At 39.1% G+C, this 15289-nt stretch overlaps 1 protein-coding gene across 2 annotated transcripts; it reads right to left on the bottom strand.

Moving 5' to 3' along the window:
• Positions 1-1329: 1329 nt before the first annotated feature.
• Positions 1330-14331, bottom strand: LOC110991190 (growth arrest-specific protein 2-like). Of its 2 annotated transcripts, none has more exons than XM_022256426.2 (7): positions 14175-14331; positions 12453-12600; positions 11706-11827; positions 9362-9503; positions 7278-7462; positions 6827-6922; positions 1330-4814 (listed from the first exon to the last, which is right to left on the bottom strand). In XM_022256426.2, the coding sequence occupies exons 2-7, from the start codon at positions 12571-12573 to the stop codon at positions 4623-4625; spliced, it is 858 nt and encodes a 285-aa protein (XP_022112118.1). In that variant the 5' UTR covers positions 12574-12600; positions 14175-14331; the 3' UTR covers positions 1330-4622. The 2 variants fall into 2 exon arrangements, with proteins under 2 accessions (XP_022112118.1, XP_086991112.1); XM_087134986.1 differs by lacking the exon at positions 14175-14331 and adding an exon at positions 13785-13978.
• Between the last annotated feature and the right edge of the window lie 958 nt (positions 14332-15289).

Here is a 15289-nt window from a genome sequence, read left to right as displayed (position 1 = left end):
ACATCTATTTCTTTCTGTCAATTAAATGTAAATTTCCAAAGAAAAACTTGCATTTTCAAGAAAAACCTTGACAAAAAGGAGTAACCTTACATTTTCAACGGAACCTTAACAGCAAGGGGTTAGCCTTGCATTTTCAACAAAAACCTCAGCTGCAAGGGGCTATCCTTGCCTTTTCAACAAAAACCTGAACAGCAAGGGGTTAGCCTTGCCTTTTCAACAAAAACCCAAACAGCAAGGGATAAGCCTTGCATTTTAAATGAAAATATTAATATCAAGGGGTTAGCCTTGCCTTTTCAACCAAAACCTCAGCAGCAAGGGGCCAGCCTTGGATTTTCAACCAAAACCTTTATAGCAAGAAGTTAGCCTTGCATTTTCAACAAAAACCTTTGCAGCAAGGGGTTAGCCTTGGATTTTCAACCAAACCTTAACGACAAGGGGTTAACCTAGGATTTTTGAACCAAACCTTAAAAGCAAAGGGTTAACCTTGTATTTTCAACAAAAACCTTCAGAGCAAGGGAAAAATCTTCCATTAAAAAAAAAAAATTTATCAAGGGGTTATAATCCTTGCATTTTCAACCAAAACCTTCACAGCAAGAGGTTAGCCTTTCATTTTCAATGGAACCTTAACAGCAAGGGGTTAGCCTTCCTTTTCAATCAAAACCGTGACAGGAAGGGTTAGCCTTTCATTTTTATTGTTAAAAAAATGCCACGTCTACTTCTTTCTGTCAATAAAATGTGAATTTCAAACAAAAATTTGCATTTTCAAGAAAAACCTCAACAGCAAGGGGTAAGCCTGGCATTTTCAACCAAATGTTAACAACAAGGGGTTAGCCTTGGATTTTCCAAAAAAAACTTAACAGCAAGGGGGTTAGCCTGGCATTTTCAACAAAAACATTAACAGCAAGGGGTTAGCCTGGCATTTTCAACAAAAACATTAACAGCAAGGGGTTAGCCTGGCATTTTCAACAAAAACATTAACAGCAAGGGGTTAGCCTGGCATTTTCAACAAAGATATTAATATCAAGGGGTTAGCCTCGCATTTTCAACAAAAACCTGAACGTTAAGCGATTAGCCTCGCATTTTCAACCGAACCTTAACAGCAAGGGGTTAGCCTTGGATTTTTTAACCAAACCTTAACAGCAAGAGGTTAGCCTTGCCTTTCCAACAAAAACCTGAACAGCTTTGCATTATCAACAAACCCTCCACATCCAGGGTTTTTGCATTTTCAAAATTATCAGTGACAATCTGAAGACCTGCAAGGTGTTAGCCTTGCACTGTTACTTTTGAAACTATATGCATATCCACATACAGTCGCTATGAAACAATAGATCAGAAACAACAGTGACTTGCTAGTCATTTTAATTTAAAACAGTTGTGAACACAAATTTTTGCAAATTTATATAGCAAATACGTGCACCTCAAAAAATAGAATGACCCAATTTAATATGTGCGCAAGGTACTGGTAAATGTATATATCAACATTTGGCAAAGCAGAAAAGTTTACCAAAATATCCTGTGCAGATTGAGGACCTTAAGCCTAGACACACTGGGCAGAAAGTAAATTACAGGCAAGAAGAACGAAACAAGAATTGGTCGGTATCACCGTGTCTTAACCTTGGTAAATAAGATGTTGGTTAGCATTACAAGTGCTCACGGGTGAATATGTACAACAACCTTCAAATGTTAACAGTAGATGACGAGGTCGCAAACATTTGGTATGTTTAACGTGAGGAATGGAGATAAGGCAGTGTGTTAATTAAAAGGGTGAACTACCTCTTCTGGTCCTCCCTACTGTTTCAATCAGCACTGCCAAGGTTTGGTAATTTCCCAGTTATCGAGCAAACCAAAACCAACACATGTATACCATTAACTTCTAACACTTATAAAAAGTCCCCGTTCTGTGAGAGTGATGCTGTATACCCTTAAACATAAAGGTTTTTAGCCATCAGTTGAATCTTGTGACCTGGCTTAATGTTTGTGTAAATGGATAGAATTGACATGCTGGTACTATCCTCACTACTTTCCCTTTTGGTTCAAAGTATCCGAACGTTGGCCGTTCAGTCTTACTCAGTTCAATTTTCTTCTTGGTATTCTCGCAGTGCAAACACATCACAACATTCTGTTTTTCCGAGGCAGGTCACAAGGAGACAACTCATAAACAAGGTACATGTACAAGTTGGCGCAGTCAATCAAATTAAGCTATGAATAACACGCTGGTAAAAATATCAAAATCGCATGAAAAAATTACACAAGAATACCAACAAATTTTCCGATGCAGCATACCCTCAAAATAGACCTAAAAGCATCTGAATACAACCTAAAATATACATACAATTTTGCTTGATCACTTTAAAAATCATATCTTGAGCAATAAAATGCACTGAATACACTAGCACAAATATAAATCAACTTCAAATCATTTACACCACATGGAACAACAAAGATAAAATATACAAGAGTTCAAATACGACAACCCATAATTTAACAAGCATAACCCACAAAAAACTTAGAAACTCGGAATGTGGCGTTAAAGAATTATTCTACCCCCTGGTACTGCATTTCTGCTTTTCTGCGAAACAGACATTTGCGATGCTGTTATTTAATAAAACTGTGCAAGTGCAGAAGCTGAATTCATCTACAATGTACACCCACGAAAACATAGCAAACGATATCCCGGATCTAATGGTTGAACAATGCACCTTACAGGTGCATACATGTACAAACATTCTGTCTCAAAAAAAAAAAAAAAAAACCCACACTGGCGTTTTCAGGAATTGCCGACTATTCAAAAGACGCAGGCTCTGTGGCAAGAACACGTTGCAAATACACCTACATGTACAAAGCTCTGTATACAAAAAACAGATGAGCAAAATGGGAAACCCACAACTCCTAAAACGGTGAACGTGATAGATACCAAGTAAATATTTTGACTTAACTCTCAAGTTCACATTTAGTTTCAAGTTCACATTTAGTGTGAGGACAATACAGGAATGAAGACAATCTTAACAGGGTGCAACTTTAACTTGTCAATAGAACTTTGAGCATAATCTGCTTAGCAATGAGTAAGGTTTTGGAATGTTAAGCACGGGTGGGTGGGATTCTGAATGAAGATTTGTAAAATGGACGGAGCTGAGATAAATGTCCTCCAATTATTTGCTTTTTTTTTCTCCAAATGAATACATAAACACCTGAATAAAATGACAAAATGTTTTCAACATACATGTAAGGTGAAATGACCAATGATCATATGCCTTAAAACGAAGAATTTGTTTAACTTTAAAAATCTTAAACAATATATATTGATATAAAATGTGATAAATAGTAAATGGTCAATTTTTTTTAGATTTGAGATTTAAATAAATAACGAATTAAACACTTCCCTCAACTGGAAAAGAACAGTAAATCAAGTTTATATAACAAATTCTGGAATAGCAGAACAAGTAGGCGAAAAACAGCATTGACTGATTTAATACAAATGATTAAAAATAGGTGGATTATGTCTTTTTTGTACACACAAAATGACTTTGGAAAATATATGAGGTCTACCAAAGAGGCCAAGCCTTTGAATTGAAAACATATTCAAAAGTGATTTCCAAAAATTCCCAATGAAAAGAGTACAAAATAGATCAAATTTCTGTTCATTTGAATTGCCCATTTCCTGAAAATAGGAGGGTAGTGCAGTACCTTCAGGCATCTGGTATTGGTTGAAATGCAAAAAAAGTCCTTGAGTTTTTAATTTGTAAATTTTGGAATTAATTAATAATCACCCACCAAGAATATGCACGACACCAATTTTTAATGTACCGTTTCACGGTTCAATGCATGCTGCTGTAGATGGATTATAAATTGCTTCAATTTGCATATTACGAGCTTTCAATGGAAGTACATTAATATAATTCAACATCTGGGAGTCAAGGCATTTTAAACCAATGGCGTCAAGCTGCTTCAATGGTATATTTTTTTGTATTTGATCAGAGCTTTTGTTTCATACATGTACGGGTACATATACAGCATCGGCAAAATACCTGCACAAGACCAACTTTGTTTACCTTGTTTCGGTCGGAAATTATTCCTGGCTTGAGCTGTTGCCTCTCTGGCAATCTAGCTTGAAAATCTAGCAACCTCGTTAATAATGTGCTTTGGTTTTACTCCCAGTTGGTTGCTGCAAAATAAGAAACCCTTTCTCTCTGTGGTTTACCCTTTGCTTTATCTCTTGGTGCTGTGCTTACAAATTTCACAGTAATTTTACGATTGATTTTCAATCCCATACCACAAATATACCAGAGATTATCCGACTACACAGTCTTGGAAGGCCTGTCCGAGTGGCTATGGCTTACATGTAAGGCCTGGCTTTATTTTTAGTTAAATTGCTCTTTACTTTTCATACTAGGCTTACTGTATAACATGTGAAAGCTCTAAAATTCTGATATAGTTTTTGTTTAGACAACATGGCTACTGAACCGGCGGCCAGTCAAGTGAGGTAAATTTTGAGCATGGTGATGAATGAGGCATCTGTGGCGGCTCGCTACCGGAAGAAATGTGAGCCAAGGCGAGTAGCATCTAATAGCAGCAAGACTTACCGGAATTTCCTCGCCTCCCCCCTCCTTACCCACTGACTAACCTCAGCTTCTGCCATCTTTCTTGTACTTGGCCTGCACCAGGAAGAAGTCATCGGGCACGGCTTCCCCCGCCTCTGTGGTGATGCTGCCCCGGCTGACCCGGGTGATCTTGGAGGCCTCGTGCCGTTTCAAGAAGTGCTCCAAAGTGTCCCAGCCCCCGCCCACACGGACCATTACATGCCGGCCACGCAACATCTGGGATGCCAAATGAAATAACACTTGAGGAATGCAAGCCGCTGAAATGCACATTTCCACATGCTCATCTTGTTTCACATACGTGGTGTGGACATTCCTTTGTTCTCCTGTGGTTAAGAAAACCCAGGTAAAATATTCCTTTTTCTCCAACTAGGCTGACTCTGAGCAGGAGTTTTCATGATGATTTCCTGGACTGTTCCTCTTCACTTTTCTACAGATAACCCTGACTCAAAATGCCTCTGTGGCTGTTTTTCAGAGAGCGACAAAGTTGCGCGAACGTGTGCGAGTCCACACAACGCCATCGCACCCTACATGAAAGAGTTTTTTTGTGCAGAGGTCCACACTGCGTATGGCACACCTGCACATTTGTGTACACAAGTCAAAACCTATGACCACATCAATACTGATGTCTTCAAGAAACCAGCAACAAATTCAAAGGGCTTCTTTTTAACTAAGCTTAATTGAAAAAACAGACAGTATTCCCTGGCACCTTGCTTTTCATCAAGAAGCTGAAATTTGGCAAAATTTATGGTGTGGGAAGCAGGTAATACTTTCTTTAATAGTTATCTCATTCACCATGTCAGCCACATTTCATTACATTCAGTATAATCACACCATATTACAAAGCAACCTTCAACCCTCTTGGCACTTTGCAAGGATCCTTTCTGGGTCTGTCTATCGTGTTGCCTGGCAAACTCAGACAAAAGCTCAACATGAATACCCTTAACCACTTCCTGCCGGGGACTCCGGAATCGGAGACGTATGGTTTATATGCATGACCGGGGTCTCCGAACTCAAAGGAAACAGGGCCTTGTAACGAAAGACCGTGCTCCGAACAAAACACCAGGCTGCTTGGCATTATCAACATTTTTCTCTCTCAAAAGTGGTGATAATCCAGCCTTGTTTTGAAACCGCATATCAGGGTTTGGGGCATGTATAGCGAGCGGATTACCACCGGGGACAAAAGTGCTGCACCACCGCAGCGATGAGCCACACAGCACCGCTGCACACTAATCTGGCCCTATTGAAAAGAGGCCAGCAGTGCACTGAGCCAGGTTCGTGAACAAAAGAAAGTTACATAACACCGCACAATCTGGGCTCTTTTTACAAGGCTGCAGGCCTGGCTGAAATACTCGGGCATCAATGAAGGTCACCTGTCAACTTAGAGTAGTGCCTAAAGATTACTTTGTGCGGCTATAAACGTCCATTAAATGAAATGATGAATTTTTGAAGAATTTTGAAAAATGGAAAAAATGATAATTATGCCGACCCAGCATCATCAACATTGAAAAATGCCCCGGCATGAAGTGGTTAATATGTTATCAAATCACCAAACTACAGCAAAACTAGTTCTGGATTTCTACAGATTATGGGGACACAAATAGGTTAATAGATTTAACCCTATGCACCTTGTATTAGAAACAGTACTGAACCTAACACTTCAGCAGATACAGCGGACTGTAATTACATGTACTGGCTCATGACTGGACAGGACCTGTTAAATTCCAACAAGTCGACCCTACTGAAGTTTAAGTCATTTGGTATGGATGGGTCTATGCAGTATACACGTAAATTGCACAGCAGTACCAAACAAAATCAAGCACAGTACCACTAGCCAGTCACTCGAGGGAGTAACTGCTTCTGTGCTCCCACTCAAGCAAAATCCAGCACCATTATCTAAAGGCTGGTTCATACTTCGCGCAAAAGCAAAAATGAATGCAAATTTGGGAGGTCATAGCCAATATTTGCATAAGAATTTGCAAAAGTTGAATACATTTCAACTCGAGCCAAATTTTGTTGCAAATTTTTCTTGCTGTCAAATTCGCGTCACTTTCGCATTCGTCTGAAATATGAATCAGCCTTTAGGTCTTAATTCCTCACGCTAACAACGCTCAATGGGAAGTTCTTCATGCATGGTACCAGACCCTCAAACCTCAACAGATCCCTCTATTAGAGTTGGACAGTTTTGAGGTAGATAGCATTTGTTAGGGGAGACCATTGAGAACACTCACCCTGATGAAGACCATCTTGCCACCAATGTTATACCTTCCCTCTGACACCCTTCGGATGTCAAGACCAAAGTCACACTGCTTGGCGACATTCATCACCTATAAACATAAATTACAACACTGGTTATAAATATATATTGAAAATTGTGATGTGTGCATTGAATGAGTTAATTTCAATTAAATAAATTTTCCACTAATATATGAATGCACATTTGCTTGTACAAACACACATGTACCAACAGAAGTCTTAGTAAAAAGGTCCAGTCAAGTGCTGTGCTCGTGGTTTAGAGAAACGCGATAGAGTTCACACAAAGGTACACAAGAAAATGTCTCATGGACTTGACTGACCCAACCTGGCTTCAGGATTTACAAATGCACATGTACAAGGATGAAAAACAACTCAGAGACAGTTAGACAGACAGACTGACTGACAGACACATAGACAAACTCTCGCCTCCGTATCCAATAAGCTGGTAGCTTTCTTCTTAGTGACGGCAGAGGCTGGCCGAGGATTCTGCTCTTCTTTCTCAATCTCCTTCTCCAGTTTGACCAGCCCTGGGGGGTCAATGCCGTAGCGGCCCGCTAGCCTGGCCAGTTCATACAAGCATACCAGCACATTCTGGGGCGTTTTCTGTAGCACTGAGAGAGAGGGGAAAACAGACAAGAGAGTTGGAAGATGTACTGCCGGAGCAGTCTTTCTATGTCAGTAGTCAATCAACAAGCCCTCATTTGTAAGCATTCAAAGACCTAAAACTCTTCGGAGTTTAAAACACAGGTTATTGTCAAGTTATGAAAACATTTCAAAACCCAAGAACTTACTTTTTCAATAAGTAAAGGGATACTTTCCCTCATCTAAACAATAAACAAGAATCATTTAAGAAATAAAAGTGGAAATGCTTGATCAAACTGATTATCAGACACGCCAATGACATCACCAATTTTACAAATGACCTGAAGTATGTCATCGTACTACATTAAATTGAAGTGCAGCTGCAATGAATTTTTCTTAGACATAATTTTTCCTCAACTTTGTACTCTTCTACGATGTTTGAAAACTCTTTTACTTTCCTATTTGGTTAAATGCATTGAAAAGTGTATGCTTTTAAACAATTAAAATTATTTGTGCTTTCCCAGAAAACTGAGGGCACTGTTGCGGTGAGCTCATTATGGTAAGCCATGGATCAGTGCATAGGCATTTCTGTTCAAATTGTGAACCCAGAATTTACTAACTGCAAACATTGTTACCCACATCAAGCAACAATGAATCAGCAGAGACGAGAAAACCAAGTCTAGGAAAATCTACAAATATGCAGGACTTCTTTGTGTACAAACCAATGTACCATTCAGGCTTTTTCCTGAGATGACATCATAGTTCTGCTCATGAATATGGAAATACTCATTAGCATAAACAACAAAATGTGGTAAAATGCTCTTTGAAACAGTGAAACAAAAGTTGAAAATAAGGTTAACTGAGACAAAAAAGATGCCTTTTGGAGGTTTGCATTCAAGAACACTGATTGCAGCTAAATGAACACACTGCGCTTTACAACTAGTGAAATCCTGGTAGAGCATACTTTTTATACAGTGTATGTAACTTCAACTTCTGAAAAGCACTTCCTTTTCTCATGTTCACATACACAAAATATTATTCTGTTGCTGTGCAATTTTTTCACAACATTTTAAATATTTTCCCAGCCTCAAATAACAAGCTAGGCATGTGTTCAAAAGTTTTTGGCTGTGCTCAACCAGCATGGCCCCACAATGAACATGATTGAAAGGGATTCACTTCCTGAAGGGAAATCAATGACTTCCTGAATGGGGCATTGAATGGTGAGTGGGAACTGACAGGCTGACAACTGTGACTTTCTGAGACACACACCAACAGTTTCAATACATACGTCTTTCTATCTGACTGTGAACACAGTGGAAATATGTGACATTATTTTTAATGAGGGAGGTTGGAAGTGATCACGAGGGAAAGGCAAGCTGACCTTGAGCTGAAATGTTATTTTTCAAACCCCACAGCTGAAGGGGGATACAAGGCTAAATTAGCAGTGTAGACAGAACTTTCTGGCAGGTTTCTGAACGGTTTACATGGTAACATGGAATGCACTTGTGCAACGTTTGAGAATTTAATCACCAGCCCCGAGTTTATAAGGCTGTCAATTTTGAAGGGTTTGAAAGGTTATGCACACTCAGAACAGGATGACTTCAAGGGGTTTTGCCATGTGTGAGCTCTACAGGCTAGAGTGAGGAGGTAAAACTACATGTATAAAGATCTGAAGCTCAGGAGAGTTAAAATCATAGCGTAAATTAGAAACTTAGTGGTAAAAAGGTAAAAAGAAACAGGTGTTTGAAAACAAAAAGCACTTGAACCTTTCAAAAGATACAACATGAAGTCATAAAACAGTTTCTTGCATGCATTCTATGGGCAAAGGGGAACAAGCAAAATGTCAGTTGCATAACATGGGCTCGCAGGTCAAAATGGATTTTTAGCATGTTGGCCCGGGCTTGGATGCTCCGTCTGTTCAAACTCACCCAAGCCTTCAGTCTCAAAGAGGCACGTGTCTTCCAGCCCAATGCCTCGGCACCAAGCCAGGAAAGTGGCCACGTTGTCTCGGGCAAAGAACGACTCAGCCACGGCGTTCTGCCGATACTTGAGCTTTTTAGAAGGCATTTTCTGCATCCCAAGAGAAACCAGAAGTAAAAAGATTTTCTTTTCAACATTTACAACCTTGGAAAGCATCAACGAAAGATAAGTTGGCAAAGTACTTTCAAGGCAAGTTGCCTGAATAGGTCTGTATTTGCATAAAAGTCACAAAAGTTGATCATAGAGGTCCATTCAAACTTAAGATACTTGTACTTTTTTTAAACTGTATACCAACAAAGCAGATATTTGTGAACAGAAACTAAAATAAAGCCCATTCACATTAAACAAAAAAGTTCCGATGGCAAAATTAATATGACGCTCAATATTTGACATTTACAGCAAATGTGCAGGTTCAATGGAATATTCAACATACTGTTCTTGGAATGTGGCTACATGTAAATATCAATAATGTGCTATCCATTCCACTAGATGTGAAACTGGTTTGCAAATGAACAGCTGAAAATTAACTTCTATTTGCCGCCCTTGCAGGTGTATATTTTACGTTTCTCATTTACCATGTCATGCAAGTATAAGTATAACACAAAATGAGCATTATGGTCTAGATATCGGTATGTTGGTAGCCTGATATTCATGTTTGCCCTCAACTCTCCCAGTTAATACCAAAATTGATTAAAAACTGCTGTCATATTTCTATACTCTTTTTCAGTTGAATTTCCAACTTCATTTAAACATTTTCTGAGTGTACAGCACAGATTACTCGGGTACAGAGGAACATCAGACCACATACGGTAAGTTGGGAGAGTTTAAACATGTATACATTTTCTCATGTTTTCAATAGACTCGAGTATGAGCATTGCATCTTAAATAAGATTACTGTCTCAATGTAATTCAGGTATAGTATTCAGGTCCACGCTCAACTCTCACACTCAATGGTAAATACAGTGTGTTAGGTTAACACCAGATATGTACTGGTATTTCACATTTTTACTTAAGTTTCCAATGCCATTGGAAGAATCATGAGTATTAAGCAGATGGTCTTTGGTGAGCTGGGCCATCAACAATGGCCGATACCGGTATGCAAGATGGTTAATCCTCACAGAGCTATAAAGGTCTTTAGGAATGCCAAATATCCAAGTAAACCTGCACATTTGATGAACGAACCCGTGGAAATGTTGAATATCAAACATCGCACTTTCACTTTTAATACAAACATATACTTCACGTACATGTACATATAAGTAGGAATAATGAAATCTGCATATCACGCTGTACCCTCATAAAGTTCTTGCTTGGTTTCAATATCAATGTGCTTGAAGAAGAGCCTTCCTACTGGTACTCTGAGTTACTTACAAACATGTTTAAGATCCCAATCCAACTGAACCATTTTGAACAAACTGAGTTAGTTCCAGTCGGTTTCACAAGGTGGCATATTATCTAGACAGTACATTATAATCAGATAATCTTGACAGAACTGGCCTTCTTGACGTGGCTACATGAAACCTGACCTCAGTCTCAACTGGGCTTAATTTCATGGCGCTGCTATGCACACAATTTGACGCTAACAGAGGCTCCGTGTATTCCATGGAGACTGTATAAAGCAGTAAGCACAGCAAAGGGCACGCTAACCTCAGAAGAAATATTTGGCTAACGTAGTGACAAAACAATGAAAATCTCCATGAGCACATAACTGTATGCACAATCACAGCACACACTGTCATGAAACATGCTTACCGATGGCAAACTTAGTAAGCATGTAGAGTGAGCATGACCCCTCTGCTTAACTGTTAAGAAGCACCATGAGATTGGGGCCTGGTTGAACCAGGAACAAGTTTGATCAAGGATGATAGTTAACCATACATGTAGTTTGACTAGCTCTGATCGAACACACGTTCGTCAACAATGGCTGGACTAATCTAGTCAACTATTCACGACTAGCCCATCGAGGTTGGTCGCATGATCGCATCGTTGGTTGGCCACGAACCATTTTTAACAGCACAGTGCAGAGAGGACCAGTTATAAAACAAATGCCAGAAAGACAGTATGTCACTATTTTCATTTTCAGTTTCATTTTTTGCTATTTGACCCTTCCCGCGGCCTCCTTGTTCTCCCCTTCAGCCAAATGACCTGACGGTTGACCAAGGTTATATGCACTTCAAGTTCACTGCACATGTGCCAGGCAGGTCATGACCCAACCACTAATTAACCAGTGGTTCTTGATCGAGCCTGCCCCGGTCTGCGCTACCACTGACCCCGTTTCGGCTGCATACTCACTCCTATAGCTTTGCCAGCTCGTTGGCACTCAACAGCCTTGTCTTGGATGAGCTGAGCTAATTTGCATAGAAGTACGCCATTGGCTATGGAATCCATAAACCCCGTGGTGGTGATTTTCTCTCCTGCAGAAGATGGGAAAAGGAGGGTTCAAGCAGTCCCTTTTCTCGGAATAGTTATCGTATGATTTTTCCCTGTGGCGCCCTGTAAAGTCTCACTTAAGTTAATGGAACTAATTTGCCCAGCCGTCTCTCACATACTTTTCTCTCACCCCAAAAAACCCATGTCAGTGATCCTTTTGGGCCTTCTTATGGATCCCTTTGTCAGTCTGCTCATCCCATTCTCTGTTGAGTACCCGTGTCTCCACCTGCCAAGTCTTCTCAAAGTTCAGCTTAGTCTCCTCATCTCCTTGTCTGTCCTCATCTACATGTACATGTTTTTCCATATATCATTCTTCCCTTATGCCTGTCTCAACTGTTCTGCCAAGGCCTTCTTATAAATAAGTTTTAAGTCAGAGGTTTACGGTAGCACCAGTGTGTAGTATTCAGCGTTGTACTGTGAAACGTCTTATGACTGTCTTGACTACAACACCAGTAGCACCATGCCAAAAGGTACCCGGTATCTCTTTTGTGAGTAGACCTGTTTGTCCTTCTTTATGCCAGCCGGTGTCTCTCCCTCACCACCTCAAGGATCAATTTGATTTATCTGTCTCTGTCCTGAGATAGATATGTCAAGGAATTGTTTTCTCACCTAATACCCGTGTCAGCCACTCGGCCAAGTCTTCTTTCAGTGGTATGAGACTTTCCTCGGCTCCTCGAGCTATCTCTTGGAAGTACTCATCCCCTTCGGATGACCCATCCATGTCATCCATCTTGGTATCCACTTGTCCATGCACAATCTGGGTAAACAAGCAACAACAAAATTTTTTTTTTTTAATAAATTTTCACAAAATAACGCTGAGACAATACATGCAAACAATTGCTTCATGTCAACAGATCACTCAAAGTTCCTTTTAACTTCACAAACCGAACAACATCACTTTGTCAGACATGCACAGTTCTACTAGTTTCCCGGTTTGCAAAATTAAGATCAATTCCCACCACGCAATGACTGACTATTCCATTGTTCCCGTGTGACACAGTGATGTACATGTACATGTACATGTAAATACACATTATGGGTTCGTCATCCATGAGGCTTTGGGGATAGTATCATTGGTAGCTGGCTGTGCAGTTTGAAAAAGTCAAGTCACAATTTACGCAAGCCTGTTTGTTTTTTCAATTCGCTGGAATTCTGATATATGAAATAATTTTCTTTAAATTAGTAAATTCTTCATTACAAAATTAGCTTGTTACAATAGTTTCAGGCGTGGTTATTTTTATATTGACGTCGTCCGGAACTGGTCAAACCAATCCAGAACTAGAAAAAATGTCATCGTCGCTTATGTCGATCCCGTAATTGAAAGCTTAAATTCTGAAACCAACCAACCCAAGGGAATAATTTTGGGAACAAGGAAAATGACTGTACCTGTTGAATTAAACTTTATTTCACTTGACTGGTTCCCATCCCCATTATATACATGTATCTGTTATTCACAGTGAGAGAGAAGAAAATATCGTAGGGATGGAAACCAGTTTAATAATACTGCAGAGTACTACCAGTGGGTGGCACTTCAGACGAGAATCTGCACCGCAAAATGATGGAAATAATATACCAGCAGAACCTATTCATACTCCTCAAACTGAGAAGAGAATTTATGCAGGTATTGTATAAAACAAATAAACCTTAACATGTTTCACATTCGTGCAATGGTAAGATTAATTTCATGAGGAGACAGAAAGGAGCATTTGAAAAGAAATTTCACTGAATGAAATTATTCTTATCAATGTGAAACATTCATTAGCCTTAATGTCCCATCCTCCGACTTCAATATGATTTTACAAATAAATGTTTGCATGTATGATGTAGGCCTATTCACATAGGGATTAGGCCTTTTTGTATGCTAGCCAAAACTGTTCAAGTGCATTTAGGCCTACCAACAGTCATGGCAGTATAACAAACAAATCTAACATCTACATGTACCTGGCATGCCTGGATACCCCCAGAACTGGCTGTGCCATCATGGCCGTGGGGTTAAATGTCCGCCCCACTCATCATGCTCATGCCCACAGACCTTGAACCCCACACTTTCTGAGGGTAGCCATACAACCTGGATTATCATTATCTGCAGTGTTACCATCAGGGATGGCCGCTGTGGTCACACGTTGCTACACGCGCGGAAACTTTGCGCTTGAACATCAACAATGTCATCATCACTCATCATGGGCCTAACGTTACGTCATAGTTTATGGTCCTTATTTTGGAAACGGTTACATGGTTAGTGGGAAAAGACTTGCACGACGTCGGGCAGGAAAAACGTCTACACATAGTCTAGGCCACCAAAATTACAGCAATTAAAAATTATCAACAAACCTGCTTAATTACGAATTTCAATGTATTCTCTGTCCACAGACACGACCATAATCATAACCGATGGAGCTACTGAAATGTGAGACCCTCGCCAAAGCTGTGTTTTGTGCTCTTCTTGAGGTTGTTTTTCACAAGTCTGGATCCCCAAAACAGAAATTATAGATATGTAGCAAAAGAGATGAGAAACTAGACCAGATAGATTGACAGCTTAGCGCCCTCAGTTTTCACATTAAAAGAGTTCTAAAAAATACCACATACCCGTATTATTACACACTGCTAGCATGGAGGGATCGTCCATGGTACCGGGGCTTACACTTTCAAGGAAATTTCCTTATTTTTTCAGGAAATTTCTTGCTATGAAAGATATGTTTTTGGAAATAAAAAATCTAGGGAAATTTGAAGGGAATTCCTCAAATCCAGGAAAATTCTTAGGGTATTATTAAATAGTTGGAAATTCTGCAATATTTTCCAAAAAATAATGGCAAATACTTGTTCCTGTTGCATTTTCATTACGGACCCAAAAAAAGGTAGTTGTGGCTCTTAATGAAGCCATTTAATCTCTTTATTTTGTCTTTAAGCAGCTATACAAATGAAATAAGACACTACATGTCTATACTTTTTATACTTTTTAGAGGTATGCCCTAAAATTATATATTAAAAGAAAATAAATCAAAAATGAAATAAAATAAATGAGCAAGGGGCTGTGACCACCAAATCCCCAGGATCCGCACCTACTAAATATGGTTAAAATAAGGAAAAACTTAAATATTAAAAATGTCTAGAGTGAACTAAAAATAAATTCAAACAATATTACTTATTTGATGCAACGTGAACAAAATGTAATTTTAAGCAAGTAAAAAAGCAACAATTAAAACTGAAGTAAAAGAAGTTTAATTATATTCATTAAAAATTAGCAATAAACTGAAAATATTGAAAACTGAAATTAATAAATATTAAATAAAACAAACGTTAAATATAAAAACATATAAATATAAAAAAACTTCATTTTGACTAATCGTGTTATTGTATGTGTATGGACGCTGAAATTTCCCAACATCCACAGAGGCAAACAGTCACACAAATCAAGGGGTCAATTGAGGGCCGATTCATTATAGAAA

The sequence above is a fragment of the Acanthaster planci genome, linkage group LG03 (genome assembly GCF_054643075.1).
Source record: "Acanthaster planci isolate LZ-2023a linkage group LG03, COTS_SCS, whole genome shotgun sequence".
In the NCBI taxonomy this organism is placed as follows: Eukaryota; Metazoa; Echinodermata; class Asteroidea; order Valvatida; family Acanthasteridae; genus Acanthaster; species Acanthaster planci.
This window is presented reverse-complemented; position numbering and strand designations above follow the sequence as displayed.